Consider the following 17024-nt stretch of genomic DNA (forward strand, 5'->3'; position numbering starts at 1 on the left):
TCAAGAGACTGGACATTGGCGAGTAGTATGCTAGGGAGTGGTGCGCAATGTGCCCGTCTCCGGAGCCTGACCAGAAGACTGCTTCGCTTGCCCCTTTTACGGTGACGTTGTTTTGGTTCGCCGGATGGGATCCGATCCATTGTCCTGGGTGGTGGGCAAAACACAGGATCCGCTTCGGGAAAGTCGTATTCCTGGTCATAATGATGTTGAGTTGACGTTGCTCTTATCCTACCGACTGTATGTAATGAAACCTGAGATTACCTGGGGTACCAATGTAAGAAATAACACGTAAAAAAACAAAATACTGCATAGTTTCCTAGGAACCTAGGCGGCCATCTCTGTCGGCACCGGAAGTCTATTAAGTCCCAATGTGGCATCAACTATACACTCTTACAAAAAAAGGTTCCAAAACAGTTCTACAGCTGCCCCCATGGGAGAACCCCTTTTGGTTCCAGGTAGGTTCAATCCTTAGAATAAACTTTTTCGGTTCCAGGTTGAACCATTTTGAGTTCCATGTAGAAGAGGGTTCTACATGGAACTCAAAAGGGTTCTTCAAGGGATCATCCTACGGGGACAGCCGAAGGTGCTGTGTAGAACCTAAAAGGGTTCTAAGAGTGTACAAGCTATTATAAAAACATGTTCACATCCTGTTTCAGTTAGTGCAGTAACATGCAACCTCAGCAGATCGTTACTGTGGCCTGTTAGCCTGTGGGGCTAGAGTGGTTGAGAGTGTTTTATGCCTCCTTCCTAGTGATACTGACTGTGTGGCTGTAGCATCATTAACACTGGCTGCTTTCTTTACAGTTCAGCTCCGACTGCAAACAGTGCTGGCCTCTGACTCCAGGCTATGTGGCACTTTCCCAAAGCTCTCTCTCTCTCTTTCCCAAAAACTCTTGTCTCTCTCTCTCTCTCTCTCTCGCTCTTCCTTCTATCTCTCCCCCACCCTCTCATTAACTATGAGCACACATGGAAGTAATGAAGGTCTGAAATCAACAGGAGGCCTCCCAAGCCAAATACCTTGTTTTTGTAACCTTACTCCCCCCCCAACCAGTCCCCCATGTTTCCCAGCCCTTCACTCTCTACACCTCTAGAATGTGTGGAGGTAAAACAGGGTCTTCATATTCATAGATAGTCATGAACTCATGGTGGAGAGGTGGAGACATTCATCAAGAGAAGGTAGTTGGTTGGTGGGATAACTATTGTAAAAATGGTCAATCAGTCAACGGAAGCACCAGTCTTGTATGAACTGTGACCTGAGTGATTTTCCACTGACTGACTGTGACTGACTGACTGACCCTGGCCTTTGTTGGCATACCATGGTGGATCTGGCCCGAACAAAGCTCTTTAAGCAGCTGTGATTGTGCTCTTGTCCTGGAGCCCAGTGGGGTATTTATGTTGCAGGGCAGTACAGATCCTGGAGGTATGCCTGGTCTTTTAGGGTGAGCATCACCCTCCAACTGAACTACTGAACCATTAAGACCAACCTGGAACATGTGTGATTGAAGGTGGATTTGCAGTATGACAGAACTAAGACTGTTCTAACCATTCCCCCCATCCCTCCGTCCCCCCATCCCCAGGTACAGCAGTATTTCTCCTGTCTTCCGGAGGACAAGGTCCCCTACGTCAACAGTCCTGGAGAGAAACACAGGATCAGACAGCTGCTCTACCAGCTGCCGCCTCATGACAATGAGGTAAGAACTGAACCCAGGACAGAGTTAATCTACTGGGTCTGCTCTACCAGCTGCCCCCTCATGACAATGAGGTAAGAACTGAACCCAGGACAGAGAGTTAATCTACTGAGTCTGTATTCACATAGTCTCGGTTAACCCAGAACTAAAGTCTCAGGTAATGGGTCAGCTGCTTGATTAGGTTCTGGGTCCATAAGTGTTAAGAGAAGGAATTAAGAGATGCTAGAACGAGGAACGGAACCAGAACGAGGAGCTCCACCCTCTCTCGGTGCAAGTTACGGGTTGAATGTCCCCTCCCCTTCCAAATTCGAAGGATGCTAACACCTGCAAAATCGTGATTAGTCCGAATAACCTGCAAAACACCTACTGCTCCTCGTTATCCCACAGATCACATTCCAATTCCAACAGATTCTACAGTACCAGTTCAATTCACATACATCTGTCCATGAGAGATTAGTATTCACAAACCTGATCCTAGACACTCTTTGTGAATACAGGCCCTGGTCCCAGATCTGAATGTGCTTCACCCAGACAGTGATAGTCAGCGGAGATGGCTTTAACCACACAGATTTGGGATCGGGCCAGGTTAATGGTGACTAAAGAATGTCACCTCGTCACAGTGGAGGTATTCTAGTAAAGACAAACCACTCACATCGCCTACTACGATCGCCATAGTAACATATGGTGCATAACTGCATTTAAACACAACCGGATCCTTGTAATGTCTTTCTAGATTGTAAACCAGCACTCCTTGGACCCACATTGTAAACCACGCCTTTAGTCAGCACAGTTTACCCTGGGAGATGTGCAGAGGGGCTATGTGAGGCTATCACAGAGGGCATCTTTGACTGCTCTGCTCCAGTCCTGTAGGTGGGCAGGCGTTTGTTCCTTGGAACAATAAAGCGTCTGACTGAGTGACTTTATGATGTTTGCTGCCAGGCTCAGAGCAGAGCGGCATACTGCAGCAGGGGAGAAGGGGAGATTCCAGGCATAGCTGTGGTTTACAAGGCCTCCGTAAAGTAGGGCACACACACACACACACACACACACACCAGAGAACGTTTAGAGAGCGGCGCTCCGAGGGCTCTCGTTGTGTACCAGCGTTGTTTGCTGTTGTTAGGGAACCACAAGGCCCATTGTTGGTTGTTAGTCTTCCGCTCGTTTTTATTTATCTGTGTGGTAATTGTCTGCTCTAAACATCAGGCTTGATGTGTGCACGTTCATGCCAACCTTGGGGTGAGCCTCCAGGGGAAGAACACCTTCCATAACATAACCATAAAATACATCTGTGGTGGAAGCAGTGAGGGTTTAGGTTTTATCTGTTGGGTAAAATCTGAGTTGGTGTTATTTCTCTCTCTCTCTTTCTCTCTCCCTCCCGCTCTCTCTCTCTCTCCCTCCCTCCCAGGTACGGTACTGCCACTCTCTCAGTGAGGAGGAGAAGAGGGAGCTCCACATGTTCAGTGTCCAGAGAAAGAGAGAGGCTCTGGGGAGAGGAACCCCCAGGATGCTCCCCCGAGCCCTGCAACACACCCTCTGTGAACATGTATGTTCACATACACACACACACACGTTCGTACACATGCACACCCACCCACACTGCGAGTACAAACTCTATCGATATCTTATAAAACATTTCAATACAAGTCTGGGAGGCGAGTAAGAAAATCTCTCCCAAATGACGTTAAAGCCAGTAAATATGTCTCTCCCTTCCTCATTACATGTCAATCCTATAAAGAGCTGCTTCTCCCTCCTGAAGCTCTTCCTGTAGGCAGAGCAGCAATCCTATAAAGAGCTGCTTCTCCCTCCTGAAGCTCTTCCTGTAGGCAGAGCAGCAATCCTATATAGAGCTGCTTCTTCCTCCTGAAGCTCTTCCTGCTAGGCAGAGCAGGAAACGACAACAAGCTAACAACACAGGGCAGTACATTAGTTGTTTATTTCAAGACTTACCGACCCCCTTTGGCCTCGCTCTGTTCTATTCTAAATGTATGCGTCCTAAATGGCATCCTATTCACTACATAGTGCACTTCTTTTGACCAGGGCCCAGAGAGAAGTAGGCCACGATGTAGGGAATAGGGTGCCATTTGGGACCCTAAAGCTCAAGTGATAATGTGAGGATTTAATCAAGGGCAGAGTCTGTCTCATTAACAACTAACCCACTCAGAAGGAGCAGAGAGGAGGAAGTGTGGACATTAGGAGCTCATGCTCAACCTGAGCGTGGAAGTTATTCCAGGAAAAAGAATGGGCCCAATTTCCTGCAGTCAAAAAGAAATGTTAACAAGGTTAACAAGGTTAACTGTACCACTGGTCAGCAGGCACCCGTTAACCCAGTGCTCTACAGACTGTACAATAAACTCTCTCTTTCTTTCTCTCGCTCCCTCCCTCTCAATTCAATGGGCTTTTTTTTGGCATGGGAAACACATTTTTATATTGCCAAAGCTTGTGAATAGAATTGATCACAGTTTGGCTTGTTGAAAGACTTCAGATCCTGTTTAAAAAGACTTAGTGCTGTACAATAGATTTAGTTCCAGCTTGTGAAATGTAATGGTCATAGTTTGGCATGTTAAAGGGCCTTAAAAACTAATTTAGTCCTTTCTGATTACTGTGGACTAGTGACCACATCCCATAAGTCCTTTCTGATCACTGTGGACTAGTGACCACATCCCATAAGTCCTTTCTGATCACTGTGGACTAGTGACCACATCCCATAAGTCCTTTCTGATCACTGTGGACTAGTGACCACATCCTATGTGACTAGTGACCACATCCTATGTGACTAGTGACCACATCCTATTAGACTAGTGACCACATCCTATTAGACTAGTGACCACATCCTATGTGACTAGTGACCACATCCTATTAGACTAGTGACCACGTCATATTAGACTAGTGACCACATCCTATTAGACTAGTGACCACGTCATATTAGACTAGTGACCACATCCTGAGACTAGTGACCACATCCTATTAGACTAGTGACCACATCCTATTAGACTAGTGACCACATCCTATTAGACTAGTGACCACATCCTATTAGACTAGTGACCACGTCATATTAGACTAGTGACCACATCCTATTAGACTAGTGACCACATCCTATTAGACTAGTGACCACATCATATCCTATTAGATTAGTGACCACATCCTATGAGACTAGTGACCACATCCTATTAGACTAGTGACCACATCCTATTAGACTAGTGACCACGTCATATTAGACTAGTGACCACATCCTATTAGACTAGTGACCACATCATATTAGACTAGTGACCACATCCTATTAGACTAGTGACCACATCCTATTAGACTAGTCACCACATCATATTAGACTAGTGACCACATCCTATTAGACTAGTGACCACATCCTATTAGACTAGTGACCACATCCTATTAGACTAGTGACCACATCCTATTAGACTAGTGACCACATCATATTAGACTAGTGACCACATCCTATGAGACTAGTGACCACATCCTATTAGACTAGTGACCACATCCTATTAGACTAGTGACCACATCCTATTAGACTAGTGACCACATCCTATGAGACTAGTGACCACGTCATATTAGACTAGTGACCACATCCTATTAGACTAGTGACCACATCCTATTAGACTAGTGACCACATCCTATTAGACTAGTGACCACATCCTATTAGACTAGTGACCACATCATATTAGACTAGTGACCACGTCATATTAGACTAGTGACCACATCCTATTAGACTAGTGACCACATCCTATTAGACTAGTGACCACATCCTATTAGACTAGTGACCACATCCTATGAGACTAGTGACCACGTCATATTAGACTAGTGACCACATCCTATTAGACTAGTGACCACATCCTATTAGACTAGTGACCACATCCTATTAGACTAGTGACCACATCCTATTAGACTAGTGACCACATCATATTAGACTAGTGACCACGTCATATTAGACTAGTGACCACATCCTATTAGACTAGTGACCACATCCTATTAGACTAGTGACCACATCCTATTAGACTAGTGACCACATCCTATTAGACTAGTGACCACATCATATTAGACTAGTGACCACATCCTATTAGACTAGTGACTGGCATGTTGTAAAGGCATGGCTGGTTTGAGTGACTGAGTACTGGCATGTTGGAATACTACCTGTACAGACAGAGACAGAGAGAGAGACATAGACATAGAGAGAGAGAGCGACAGACAGACAGACATAGAGACATAGAAAGAGAGAGCGAGCGAGAGAGAGCACGACAGAGAGAGAGAGCGAGAGAGAGACTCACAAAGCGGCGTGGCTTTGCCCATAGCTGTAGTTTTGATTGCTGTACCTTCAGGGGACACACAACACCCCGGTTTCCAAGGCCGATGGTGGCTTGGTAATAATGGACAACAGCTGTGGTGTCCTGTGGTCCTAGTGCTCACACCTGGGTTCAAATAATATTTGAAATAATTTCAAATACTTTAGCCTGGCTTGATTGAGCTAGCCTAGCACAATGGGACCACTGCCCATCTGTCACTCTAGGCAGGTTAAAGCAAGCAATTAAAGTATTTGAAAGATTTCTAATAGTATTTGAACCCAGGTCTGGCAGTAGTTATTTAAAGACTGATGACTGTACGTTCAGACATGCTCTGGTGAGCTTTCTGGAATCATACAATCTGAAGGGATGAGACTATATTATATTGTTTGGTTTTACTTAAACATGTACAGAACAAAACAACACAGACACAAGGACACAAACACCATAACAATTGACTCATTCCTTGGTGTTTTGTGTGGACTGAGGACCCATCGTTTAAAACATGTTGTTTTATCCACAGTGTGGTGAGGGCATTAGTGGAGGAGAGATGGCCATCTTTGCATCGCGGGCGGGTCCGGGGCCGTGCTGGCACCCAGCATGCTTTGCGTGCGCCACGTGTCAGGAGCTGCTGGTAGACCTTATCTACTTCCACCAGGATGGAAAGATCCACTGTGGACGACACCACGCTGAGCTGCTGAAACCACGATGCTCAGCCTGCGATGAGGTGAGATCACTGTGTGTGTGTGTGATCCATAACCTGTGATGAGGTTAACTCATTGCAGACATGAAACATTGAAGTGTTGGCTTGAAACAATAGCAGACTTTTTTTTTCAACATACAGTACAGTAGTTAGGCTTTAGTCAGTCTGCTCATTAAACACTGGAGATAGACAGTAGCCTACTGAAGCGATGTGACTGTCGTGTCTTTGGCTATGCCGGATTAAGTGATACGACATGCTATTCTATAAAATCCTTTCTCTGTAATTAAAATTACCTGATTGAGCTAATCAGGTAAATGTAATTAACTAGAAAATCGGGGCACCACAAAATAATATTTATAGAGCTGTTATCTTCCGAATAAACTCTTAAAGACTCTTAAATATTTTATATCAATAGCAGTCAATATTAATCCTATTTCAGTCTCATTTGAAAGTTGTAAATTCTTGGTTATCTTCACGAACCCTGGCTAACAAGTTGAATCAGCAATACAAAATTGGGTTTAATTATTTATTTACTAAATACCTAACTAATCACACAGAATTAAATATACACAGAAGGAGTCATACCTTGATTACAAATGATGTCATAAAGGAAAATGCCCCTTGCGGACGGAACAGATATGACAGCTGGTTACCCAAAGAAAAGGGGACTGGGTTTGAGTGAAAGAGCAGGAAGACTGAAGAACAAAGGGAGAAGCGATGTCTCTATCGGGCCGTAGGCAGCTACTCTATCGTAAAGACAGAATCTTATGCATTCTAAATTACCGCCCATTTGGAAAAGGAAAATGCAATAAATATTTACTCTGAGCTGCACTTCGGTAGGTAGGTGGTAGATGGAAGGACGTGTTGCCCAACAGAGTCCATTGAACAATGTTTCTGGTGGTAAATTGGATACGTTATGGTACCGTCGCTTTGTAGTAGATGGGATACTCTGTCTGTTCTTTCCTAGCCCACGTTTGCAGCTGCTGTTGCTAACTCAACGGCTAGGAGGTATCACTTCTGTAGTGAATAACCATTCGCAACCAAAGCTCACGCTGAGGTTGGCTTCGTTCTGTAGTTATTATCTGAACCCTTCTGACATCGGACCTTCATCCTAATGTACCCGGAACAGGAGGTTACATTTTCGTCAAGGGCTTTTATACAGTGGAGGGAGAAGGGTGTGTTTCATAGTTTATAGCCCATGTCTCTTTACAGGGGCGGGCCACTGATTGAGCAGAGCCCTAACCTTATGAAAACCCAAATCTCTCATTTGGAAGCTAAAATTGCATTTAATCTTTTCACCAATAATTTCATATTTAAACATTTAAATTGCACAACAATTCCATGTGAATCTGATAACTATAATGTGTAGACTTTCCACTGTATCGTTTATGTCATCCTATCATTGATGAGAATGTCTCAGATGACAACCGAACTGACATCATATTCATTAAGTACCAACGCATATGTTCAACTGGTTGGATTACCAAAATATGGTTCATTTCCCCCCACCTTCTGATGTTCCCAGAATCTCTGTTTAACAAAGGCTATTCAAGAGTCCCTCTATAGAGTCAAGAGAGAGGGAAGGGAGAAAGGTGTTCATGGTGGGGGGGGGGGGGGGGGGGGGGTCATAAACCTTACCCACAGGCCAACGTCATGACATGACCAATAAACTTATTGCACATTTAGTAACTGAAGTTGAATTCATCTTGTGTTTGTCTGTTTCCTAATTATTCTATAAGTAGCAGACAGTATTTAAACATGTCTGTTTATCCCCCCCCAGATTATTTTTTCTGATGAGTGCACGGAGGCCGAGGGGCGTCACTGGCACATGAAGCACTTTGCCTGTTTCGAGTGTGAGACGGTGCTCGGCGGTCAGCGATACATCATGAAAGATGGCCGCCCCTACTGCTGCGGCTGCTTCGAGTCTCTGTACGCAGAGTACTGTGAAGCCTGCGGGGAGAATATAGGTGAGTCAATATCTCTGGTTCATATGTGGTCAATCTATGCCTGATTACTGGAATAAATAAAGAGTTGTTGACATAATGTGTAGCCTGTTGCTGAAGCCTTTTAAAGATGTTGCTCTACATTCACCACCTCTTCCTCTCTTCCCTCCATTCCTCTCTCCCTCCCTTCTTGCCTCCACCAGGAGTGGACCATGCCCAGATGACCTACGAGGGTGTCCACTGGCACGCTACAGACACGTGTTTCTGCTGTGCCCAGTGTAAGAGCTCCCTGCTGGGCTGTCCCTTCCTTCCCAAGCAGGGCCGTATCTACTGCTCCAAGGCCTGCAGCCTGGGAGAGGACGTCTACGCCTCAGACTCCTCCGACTCGGTCTTCCAGTCCGCCGGCTCTCGTGAATCCCGCCAGAGTCACATGGGCAAGAGCAGCCACCCGGTGGCTGAACAGTGGAGGCAGTCCCAGCTCTTCAACCCGGTTGCAGTGGCTGACTATAACAAGACTCCTAGTCTATATGGAGATAGAGGGGACAGAGAAATGGATATTGTGGGTCAAAAGCTGTCCCACATGGGCTTCACTGAGGAGCACACCTGGAGGGGCCGAGAGGACGCTCCGGAGGATCCAGAGGAGTGGGCCGAACACGAGGACTACATGACACAGCTCCTGCTCAAGTTCGGGGACCGCGCCGGGGTGTTCCAGACGCAGCCTTCAGAGGAACCCGGCACCAGTAGGTCAGCCGAACCCTGGCTGAAGCCTGAGACTAAACCAGCCTCCACCACCACCAGTCCCACAAACCAGAGCCACCTGCCTGAGATGTACTGGGCCCAGTCCCAGGATGGGCTGGTCAGTAAGAAGCACCTGCCTGAGATGTACTGGGCACAGTCCCAAGACGGGCTTGGGGATTCGGCTTACGGAAGCCATCCGGGCCCTGCTAGTGCCAGAAAGATCCATGATCTGGAGCTGGACCAGGGGCTGATGGACCAGAGGGTTAGCGCTGGGGGAGCAGGGTTATGGATGCTGGACCCCAGGCAGTGGTGTGAAGACTCTCTGGAGTGTATCACAGACGAGCTGAGGAAGACTGAGCACAGTGTCGGAGACTCCATGGACTCTCTAGCCCTCTCTAACATCACTGGTAAGAGTTCATATCACATGTGCTTCTTTGTTCACTGTAAAACAGTGTTTGGTGAACTTCTGGTGAAAGTAGTCTGGTAAAGGCAGTCGGCGATCAGTTATTCATTCCAGTCTAATAATGGAGATTTACATGGAACAGGAAAAGATAGTATGAAAAGCCATTTAACAAAATAGCTACAGTAAATAACTACAGTAATTAGCTACAGTAAATAACTCTTGTTTTCCTGCTTCTGTCGAGTAACACAGCTTTATATTGTCCTGTCCTCCCAGGTGCGTCAGCGGATGGAGACAGTAAGGAGGGTCAGATCCTCTACTCTCTCCACAACCTGCTGGACCCAGAAGACTGTGAGAAGATGAGCCTCATGGGCACCCTCAACTCCTCCATGCTCCACCGCAGCACCAACTCTCTGGATCACCAGGAGGGGGCAGCAGACCAGGAGGAAGAGGAGGTGCGGAGGGGGGCGCAGAGGGTACAGGGCCCGGTGTCTTTGCCCCTCCCACCCCTCCCTCCTAAACAGGAGGTTCCACCACCTCACCTTCAGCTGCCAGTGTTGAGGAGGAGCAGGTCCCAGTCCACACGGCCACCTGGCCAGCAGATGGTCAAGTTCTCTGAGGACACGGTGGATAACGGGTCTTGCCAGAACCTGGCGGTGCGTCAGCCTCCTCAGAGTGAGAGGACGCGTCGGAGGGTGTACCACCACGAGGACCCCGAAAGGCCACACCGGCACCACCACGGCCGCCACCACAACCGTAGAACCCGCTCGGACAACGCTCTTAACCTCCTGCCTAAGGAACGGGTGCAGAGGCCCTACGAGGGACATGGTCTGAGTTCCCTTCAGGAACACCACGCGGCCCTCTTCAACCAACCTGGCCCTGGTGCTCACAGGCCACCAACCTATCCCCACACCACTTCAGACTACTCCCTCCAGGCTCGGGGTGACCGGGATCGCGACCGCTTCCTGGGTGGCCTGTACGCTGACGAGGAAGACTGGTGCTCCACCTGCTCCTCCTCTTCCTCAGACTCTGAGGAGGAAGGCTACTTCCTGGGGCAGCTCATTCCCCAGCCCAGGGTTCCTAGCAGGTATCAATACTACACTGAGGACTTCCCAACACGCGTTACGGCCATGTCGCCCAATGATTCACGGACTAAATCCAGAAAGAAGGGTCACAGAGGCAAGAACTGCATCATTTCATAATCTAGATGTACATTCTCTGTTTTACTTCCAGCACTAATCATTTGTGGACAGGTGAGACCAGTTCTTTGTAGTTGGACTTGCTGGACAAAACATTGTCCATATTATTGGACTTCTTATTATGGGTCATGTCTAAAACTCAAACCATGCCAGAAGACCTAAAAAAAAAAAAGACATTTTCTCCTTTTCTTTTTATAAAATCCATCAAAAAACACTTTTTTTGTTTTTACATTGTATGATAAACCATTGAAAGTATTCCAGCAACACCATTGTGTGCATTAAATGGCAATTATGCACTATTGTTATTGCTGACAGGGAAAGGAATAGTTAGTAAAGTAGACTTCTAGGGACTAACCAACATAATTATTTAATAGTACAAAATATGAATGTGTATATTAAGTTAAAATGTTAATACTGGTATTTTTATATCCCTGAGTTTTAACTAAGATTTTTCTGGTTTTGATGTAAACAAAGTTGGCGTAGGGAGGCGGGACAAGCTGTTGTCGTAGTAACAAGCAGAGCTATTTTGCACGCATCACTTGTCAACCAATCAAGGCTTTACAAAAAACAAACCAACTATTGCCAGAATACAAACCATCTGCTTACTCAAATCAAAATGCCATAATATCTGGTTTCTGGTAACAATTTACATGAAGTTGCTCTTAAACATCTCAACTTCAAAGTGATACCCTGAGTCTTCGCTGTATTCCAATGTTAATTCTCTAACACGCTTGTCCCTCAGGGTGTAAAATACAACGTAAAACCAACCTGTCCAGATTCAGTTACATTACAGTGCTCTTCTCCATACATGCCCTTTATACAGCGCAAGTCATTGTACTATGAATACTTAACTGTTATGTGATGTAAAGAAGCTTTTAATAAATATTCTTACCAAACGTTTCAGAAAATGTTTCAGTTTTTTGTATGTACTAGAATAACTGATTTGATAGCGTTTTTAGACATAGTAAATATTCAAATATATAATGCAAATAACTTGGTGTTTCAGCAGTGCACCTAAACCAAACACTGACCCACACAGTATCATCGGATGGCACCAAACCTGATACGTGAATGGTAGATACTACACCGTCTACTAGACCGTTTACATAATAAAAACCATCTTTATTATTGTTACACTCAAAAATCGTTTTAAACCACAAATCATCAAAGACGTGTCAGTTCCACATATAGAAAGTTGAGTTGAGCATCTGACGTTTAGAAAGTGTTTTTCTTCTTCTCCCAGCCAGAGAAAATTAGCACTGGTGGTGAATACAACACTCTGCCAGGAAACACAAAATGTAAATCACACTTAGCAGGCCAGTGCCATACTGGCTGAAGTAGAACATAGTCAGATGAACACATTTTCCATACAAAAGAAAAGCGAGAACATGAATATTCTCAGACCATACAAGACTTTACACAAGTAGCACAATCCTACTCCCAGGCAGTAGCACCAAAAGTCTTGCTTCAGCAATCTCAAATCAAATGTACCTAGCAGGAAGAGTTCATAAAACAAGAACTGGACTCATACAATACCAGTCAAAAGTTTGGACACACCTACTCATTCCTGGGATTTTCTTTATTTTTGCCATTTTCTACATTGTAGAATAATAGCGAAGGCATCAAAACTATGAAATAACACATATGGAATCATGTAGTAACCAAAAAAGTGTTAAAAAATATATTTTATATTTGCAATTCTGACAGCTTTGCACTCTCTTGGCATTCCCTCAACCAGCTTCACGAGGTAGTCACCTGGAATGCATTTCAATTAACAGATGTGCCTTTGTTAGAAGTACATTTGTATAATTTCTTTCCTTAATGCGTTTGAGCCAATCATTTGTGTTGTGACAAGGTAGGGGTGGTATACAGAAGATAGCCCTATTTGGTAAAATACCAAGTCCATAGTATGGCAAGAAGAGCTCAAATAAGCAAAGAGAAACGACTTTAAGACATGAAGGTCAGTCAATCCGGAAAACGTCAAGAACTTTTAAAAAGTTTCTTCAAGTGCAGTCGCAAAAACCATCAAGCACTATGATGAAACTGGCTCTCATGAGGACCACCACAGGAAAGGAAGACCCAGAGGTACCTCTGCTGCAGAGGATAAATTCATTAGTTACCAGTCTCAGAAATAGCAGCCCAAATAAATGCTTCAAGAATCAGACACATCAACATCAACTGCGTGAAATCAGGCCTTTATGGTAGAATTGCTGCAAAGAAACCACTACTAAAAGACACCAATAAGAAGAAGAGACTTGCTTGAGCCAAAAAACACAAGCAATGGACATTAGACTGGTGGAAATCTGTCCTTTGGTCTGATGAGTCCAAATGTGAGATTTTTGGCTCCAACTGCCGTGTCGTTGTGAGACGCAGAGTAGATGAACGGATGATCTCCACATGTGTGGTTCCCACCGTGAAGCATGGAGGAGGTGGTGTGATGGTGCTTTGTTGGTGACACTGTCTGCGATTTTAGAATTCAAGGCACACTTAACCAGCATGGCTACCACCGCATTCTGCTACGAATGCCATCCTCTGGTTTGAACTTAGTGGGACTATCATTTGTTTTTCAACAGGACAATGACCCAACACACCTCCAGGCTCTGTAAAGACTATCTGACCAAGAAGGAGTGATGCCGTGCTGCATCAGATGACCTGGCCTCCACAATCAGCCGACCTCTACCCAATTGAGATGGTTTGGGATGAGTACGAACGCAGAGTGAAGGAAAAGCAGCCAACAAGTGCTCAGCATATGTGGGAACTCCTTAAAGACTTTTGGAAAAGCATTCCAGGTGAAGCTGGTTGAGAGAATACCAAGAGTGTGCAAAGCTGTCATCAAGGCAAAGGGTGGCTACTTTGAAGATTCTCAAATATAAAATATATTTTTATTTGTTTAACACTTTCTTGGTTGCTACATGATTCCATATGTGTTATTTCATAGTGTTGATGTCTTCAATATTATTCTACAATGTAGAAAATTGTAAAAATAAAGAAAAAGCCTTGAATGAGTAGGTGTGTCCAAACCTTTGACTGATACTGTAGTAGCAGAGCATTGTTTGTGGTACCAGTGGATACTGACCTATAACATGTCACACATCATCATTAGATTACCAGTTCAGTAAAAAACACTGATGACCAGTCCCTATGGTTACACTGGTTAACAACAGTTTTAAAATCAGTAAATCCCAGATGAACTATTAGCCTAAATTGACATACCAGTTCTACTTGTTAAGGACATTGTAGAACCAATACCCTCATCGGGTGGTGAGGAAGTAGCTGAACAGAACTTTGAACACTGTTTTTGACAACATTGACTAATTACTGCTGGACATTATCAGTACATATGGGTCACCTGGTGCACGTCTGGCCTGAAACCCAGAAAGATGGGAAAACATGGGGCCAATACTGCTCAAGATAGCCACAGTCTTAACACATGGCAGACCCCTGGGAGTCCTGCCCTCACTGTATGCCGGAGGCCCAAAAAAAAGACTGGACCTGATTGGCTCCCTTACAGTAAGATGGGACGCGATTGGCTGTCTGTCTCAGGTGGAGGGTTCCGGTTGCCGTACGACCTCAATCACCTGATCCAGATCGGTGATGAAGTGCTTGAGGTCGTCAAGGCAACGCTCCCTGATCTCTCCCAGGTTCTCTCGGAGTGGAGTCTGCAGCTGCTTCTCCAGATTGGCGTCCTTAGCAACCAGCATCTTCACTACCATGCCAAACGTCTCACAGTCCTGCCGGTACACCTGGAAAACAACAACACAACATCAGAAACAGGAGCCAATAATACTTCATTTTGGTCATTTAGCAGATGCTCTTATCCACAAGGAATTTCAGTCAGTGCAATCTAAAACAACAATCACAATACAACATGATCAACGAGTAGTGAACATCTTCAACTACAGAGCTGGAACAAATGAACAGTACTAGCTCTTCAGAGATTAGGAACATCAGTACTTCCTTGGAAAATGGGTCTGGTTTTAGAAACTAATTCGTGATGAGCCCAGAGCTAGCTCACATCTACATGCTCGTTCAATAGCCCTGCGAAGGGAGAAGAGAACACTCTGGTGTGAACACACACTTCATTGTGTTAACACGTAGACACAGGTCTCCTGTCAGCACACAAGCCTTCTTATTGGCTAGCCTGGCCCCGGAGCCAATAAAAACCCAGTAAAGTAGAGGAGTTGAGGCTCTAGGGCTTGTAACAGGTGTGAGGGGAACAATGAGAGGAGAGGTGTTAAAACCTTGATGAGAACTGCTGACCCCACACCTAGTCTTCAATGGCTCACACAGACCAAACAGAAAATACACTGCGGATGTCATACAAGGTCAGACCTAGTGCACAGTCTAATGATTTGATCAGAGGAGGATTTGTCTAGCTTATCTAAAATGAATTCAATCCAACATCAACATTTGGATTACAAGAGCTAAATAAAAGAAGGCCTTAAATCTGTAATCTTTCCCGTCGCGATAAATCACAAATGGAAACATGCACTGACAAGGAAAGACTTAAATAACGGAGGGGAAACACCAAGAGAAGACACTGTTGAACTGTCATTAAGATGAAAAACAGTCCACCCCATGGCCCCAGGGTGACACCTGGAAAAGGTTCTCATCATAAACATGCAGAAGGAGAGAGAAAAGTGGAAAAGTGGCCTGTTTAGAATTGTGACCTTCTACAGACCAACATGGGAGCAGAGAACACATGCAGTCAAGATCATTATGGACATTCCAACATGGTCCACTCACTAGCCTTGTCCACTCACTAGCCCTTGGTTACCACACCCTGACAGCTCTCGACTGCATACTGTGAGCCGTCTCAGACAGCACGGGGCTGTGCCGTCCAGAGTAGTTTAGCTTCCAGCTACAGTCCTTTTCCCAGGGCCTCTGAGTCTGCAGCTATAAGAGGTGAGTCACTGTCAAGGCCTTTAGGAAACAGACCTGTCACTCTATTTTCCCTTTCTCCCCTACTCGCTCTCTTATCTCTTTTTATGTCTCTCTCTCAATTCAATTCAAGGGCTTTATTGACATGGGAAACATATGTTAACGTTGCCAAAGCAAGTGAAATAGATAATAAAGAAAAGTGGAATTAACAAATAAATATACAGTAAACATTACACTCACAAAAGTTCCAAAATAATAGACATAAAATGTCTTATTATGTGAAAATAGTTAAAGTACCGGGAAAATAAATAAACATAAATATGGGTTGTATTTACAATGGTGTTTGTTCTTCACTGGTTGCCCTTTTCTTGTGGAAACAGATGACAAATCTTGCTGCTGTGATGACACACTGAGGTATTTCACCCAGTAGATATGGGAGTTTATCAAAAACATTTATTTCTATTGAATTCTTTGTGGATCTGTGTAATCATCTCTCTCTCCTACTGGCTCCTGTCCTGTGTGAACAGTGAGGTGAACTACCACTAATCTTCTCTCTCCTACTGGCTCCTGTCCTGTGTGAACAGTGAGGTGAACTATCACTAATCTTCTCTCTCCTACTGGCTCCTGTCCTGTGTGAACAGTGAGGTGAACTATCACTAATCTTCTCTCTCCTACTGGCTCCTGTCCTGCGTGGACAGTGAGGTGAACTATCACTAATCTTCTCTCTCCTACTGGCTCCTGTCCTGTGTGAACAGTGAGGTGAACTACCACTAATCTTCTCTCTCCTACTGGCTCCTGTCCTGTGTGAACAGTGAGGTGAACTATCACTAATCTTCTCTCTCCTACTGGCTCCTGTCCTGTGTGAACAGTGAGGTGAACTATCACTAATCTTCTCTCTCCTACTGGCTCCTGTCCTGTGTGAACAGTGAGGTGAACTACCATTAATCTTCTCTTTGTGCGTTCAAATGCCTTCGCTTTCATTCTTCTAGATGTAGATCTTTTACTGCTCTAGTGATGTAAGTATTGTTTGGATAACCTTATTTACTGTTTATTGTGGTTTGATTTGTATTTTATTTGTTTCACTCGATGTGATGTGCAGTGCACACCGGAAGAAGAATTATCACAGCAAAGTAATAATGTTTGTTTATGGGACAATCTCATAAGGGACGGGTTACCAACTGGC

The 17024-nt window shown here is 44.8% G+C and overlaps 2 protein-coding genes across 18 annotated transcripts in view; one reads left to right on the forward strand and one right to left on the reverse strand.

Annotated features, from left to right (window-relative positions):
* Positions 1-11856, forward strand: part of LOC110499701 (prickle-like protein 1) — a 61951-nt gene extending 50095 nt beyond the window's left edge. For all 3 annotated transcript variants that reach the window (XM_090199140.1, XM_090199142.1, XM_090199139.1), the window contains exons 3-8: positions 1578-1691; positions 3094-3231; positions 6501-6704; positions 8461-8647; positions 8827-9768; positions 10038-11856. In XM_090199140.1, coding sequence (XP_090055266.1) covers positions 1578-1691; positions 3094-3231; positions 6501-6704; positions 8461-8647; positions 8827-9768; positions 10038-10963 — 2511 coding nt within the window. In that variant the 3' untranslated portion in view covers positions 10964-11856. The remainder of the gene's footprint in view (positions 1-1577; positions 1692-3093; positions 3232-6500; positions 6705-8460; positions 8648-8826; positions 9769-10037) is intronic.
* Positions 11857-12061: 205 nt separating this feature from the next.
* The window catches only part of LOC110490714 (uncharacterized), a 72035-nt gene continuing 67072 nt past the window's right edge, over positions 12062-17024 (reverse strand). For all 15 annotated transcript variants that reach the window (XM_090199161.1, XM_090199148.1, XM_090199155.1 and 12 more), the window contains exon 10: positions 12062-14703. In XM_090199161.1, coding sequence (XP_090055287.1) covers positions 14500-14703 — 204 coding nt within the window. In that variant the 3' untranslated portion in view covers positions 12062-14499. The remainder of the gene's footprint in view (positions 14704-17024) is intronic.

The sequence above is a fragment of the Oncorhynchus mykiss genome, chromosome 15 (assembly GCF_057628025.1).
Source record: "Oncorhynchus mykiss isolate SJ-2025 chromosome 15, ASM5762802v1, whole genome shotgun sequence".
In the NCBI taxonomy this organism is placed as follows: Eukaryota; Metazoa; Chordata; class Actinopteri; order Salmoniformes; family Salmonidae; genus Oncorhynchus; species Oncorhynchus mykiss.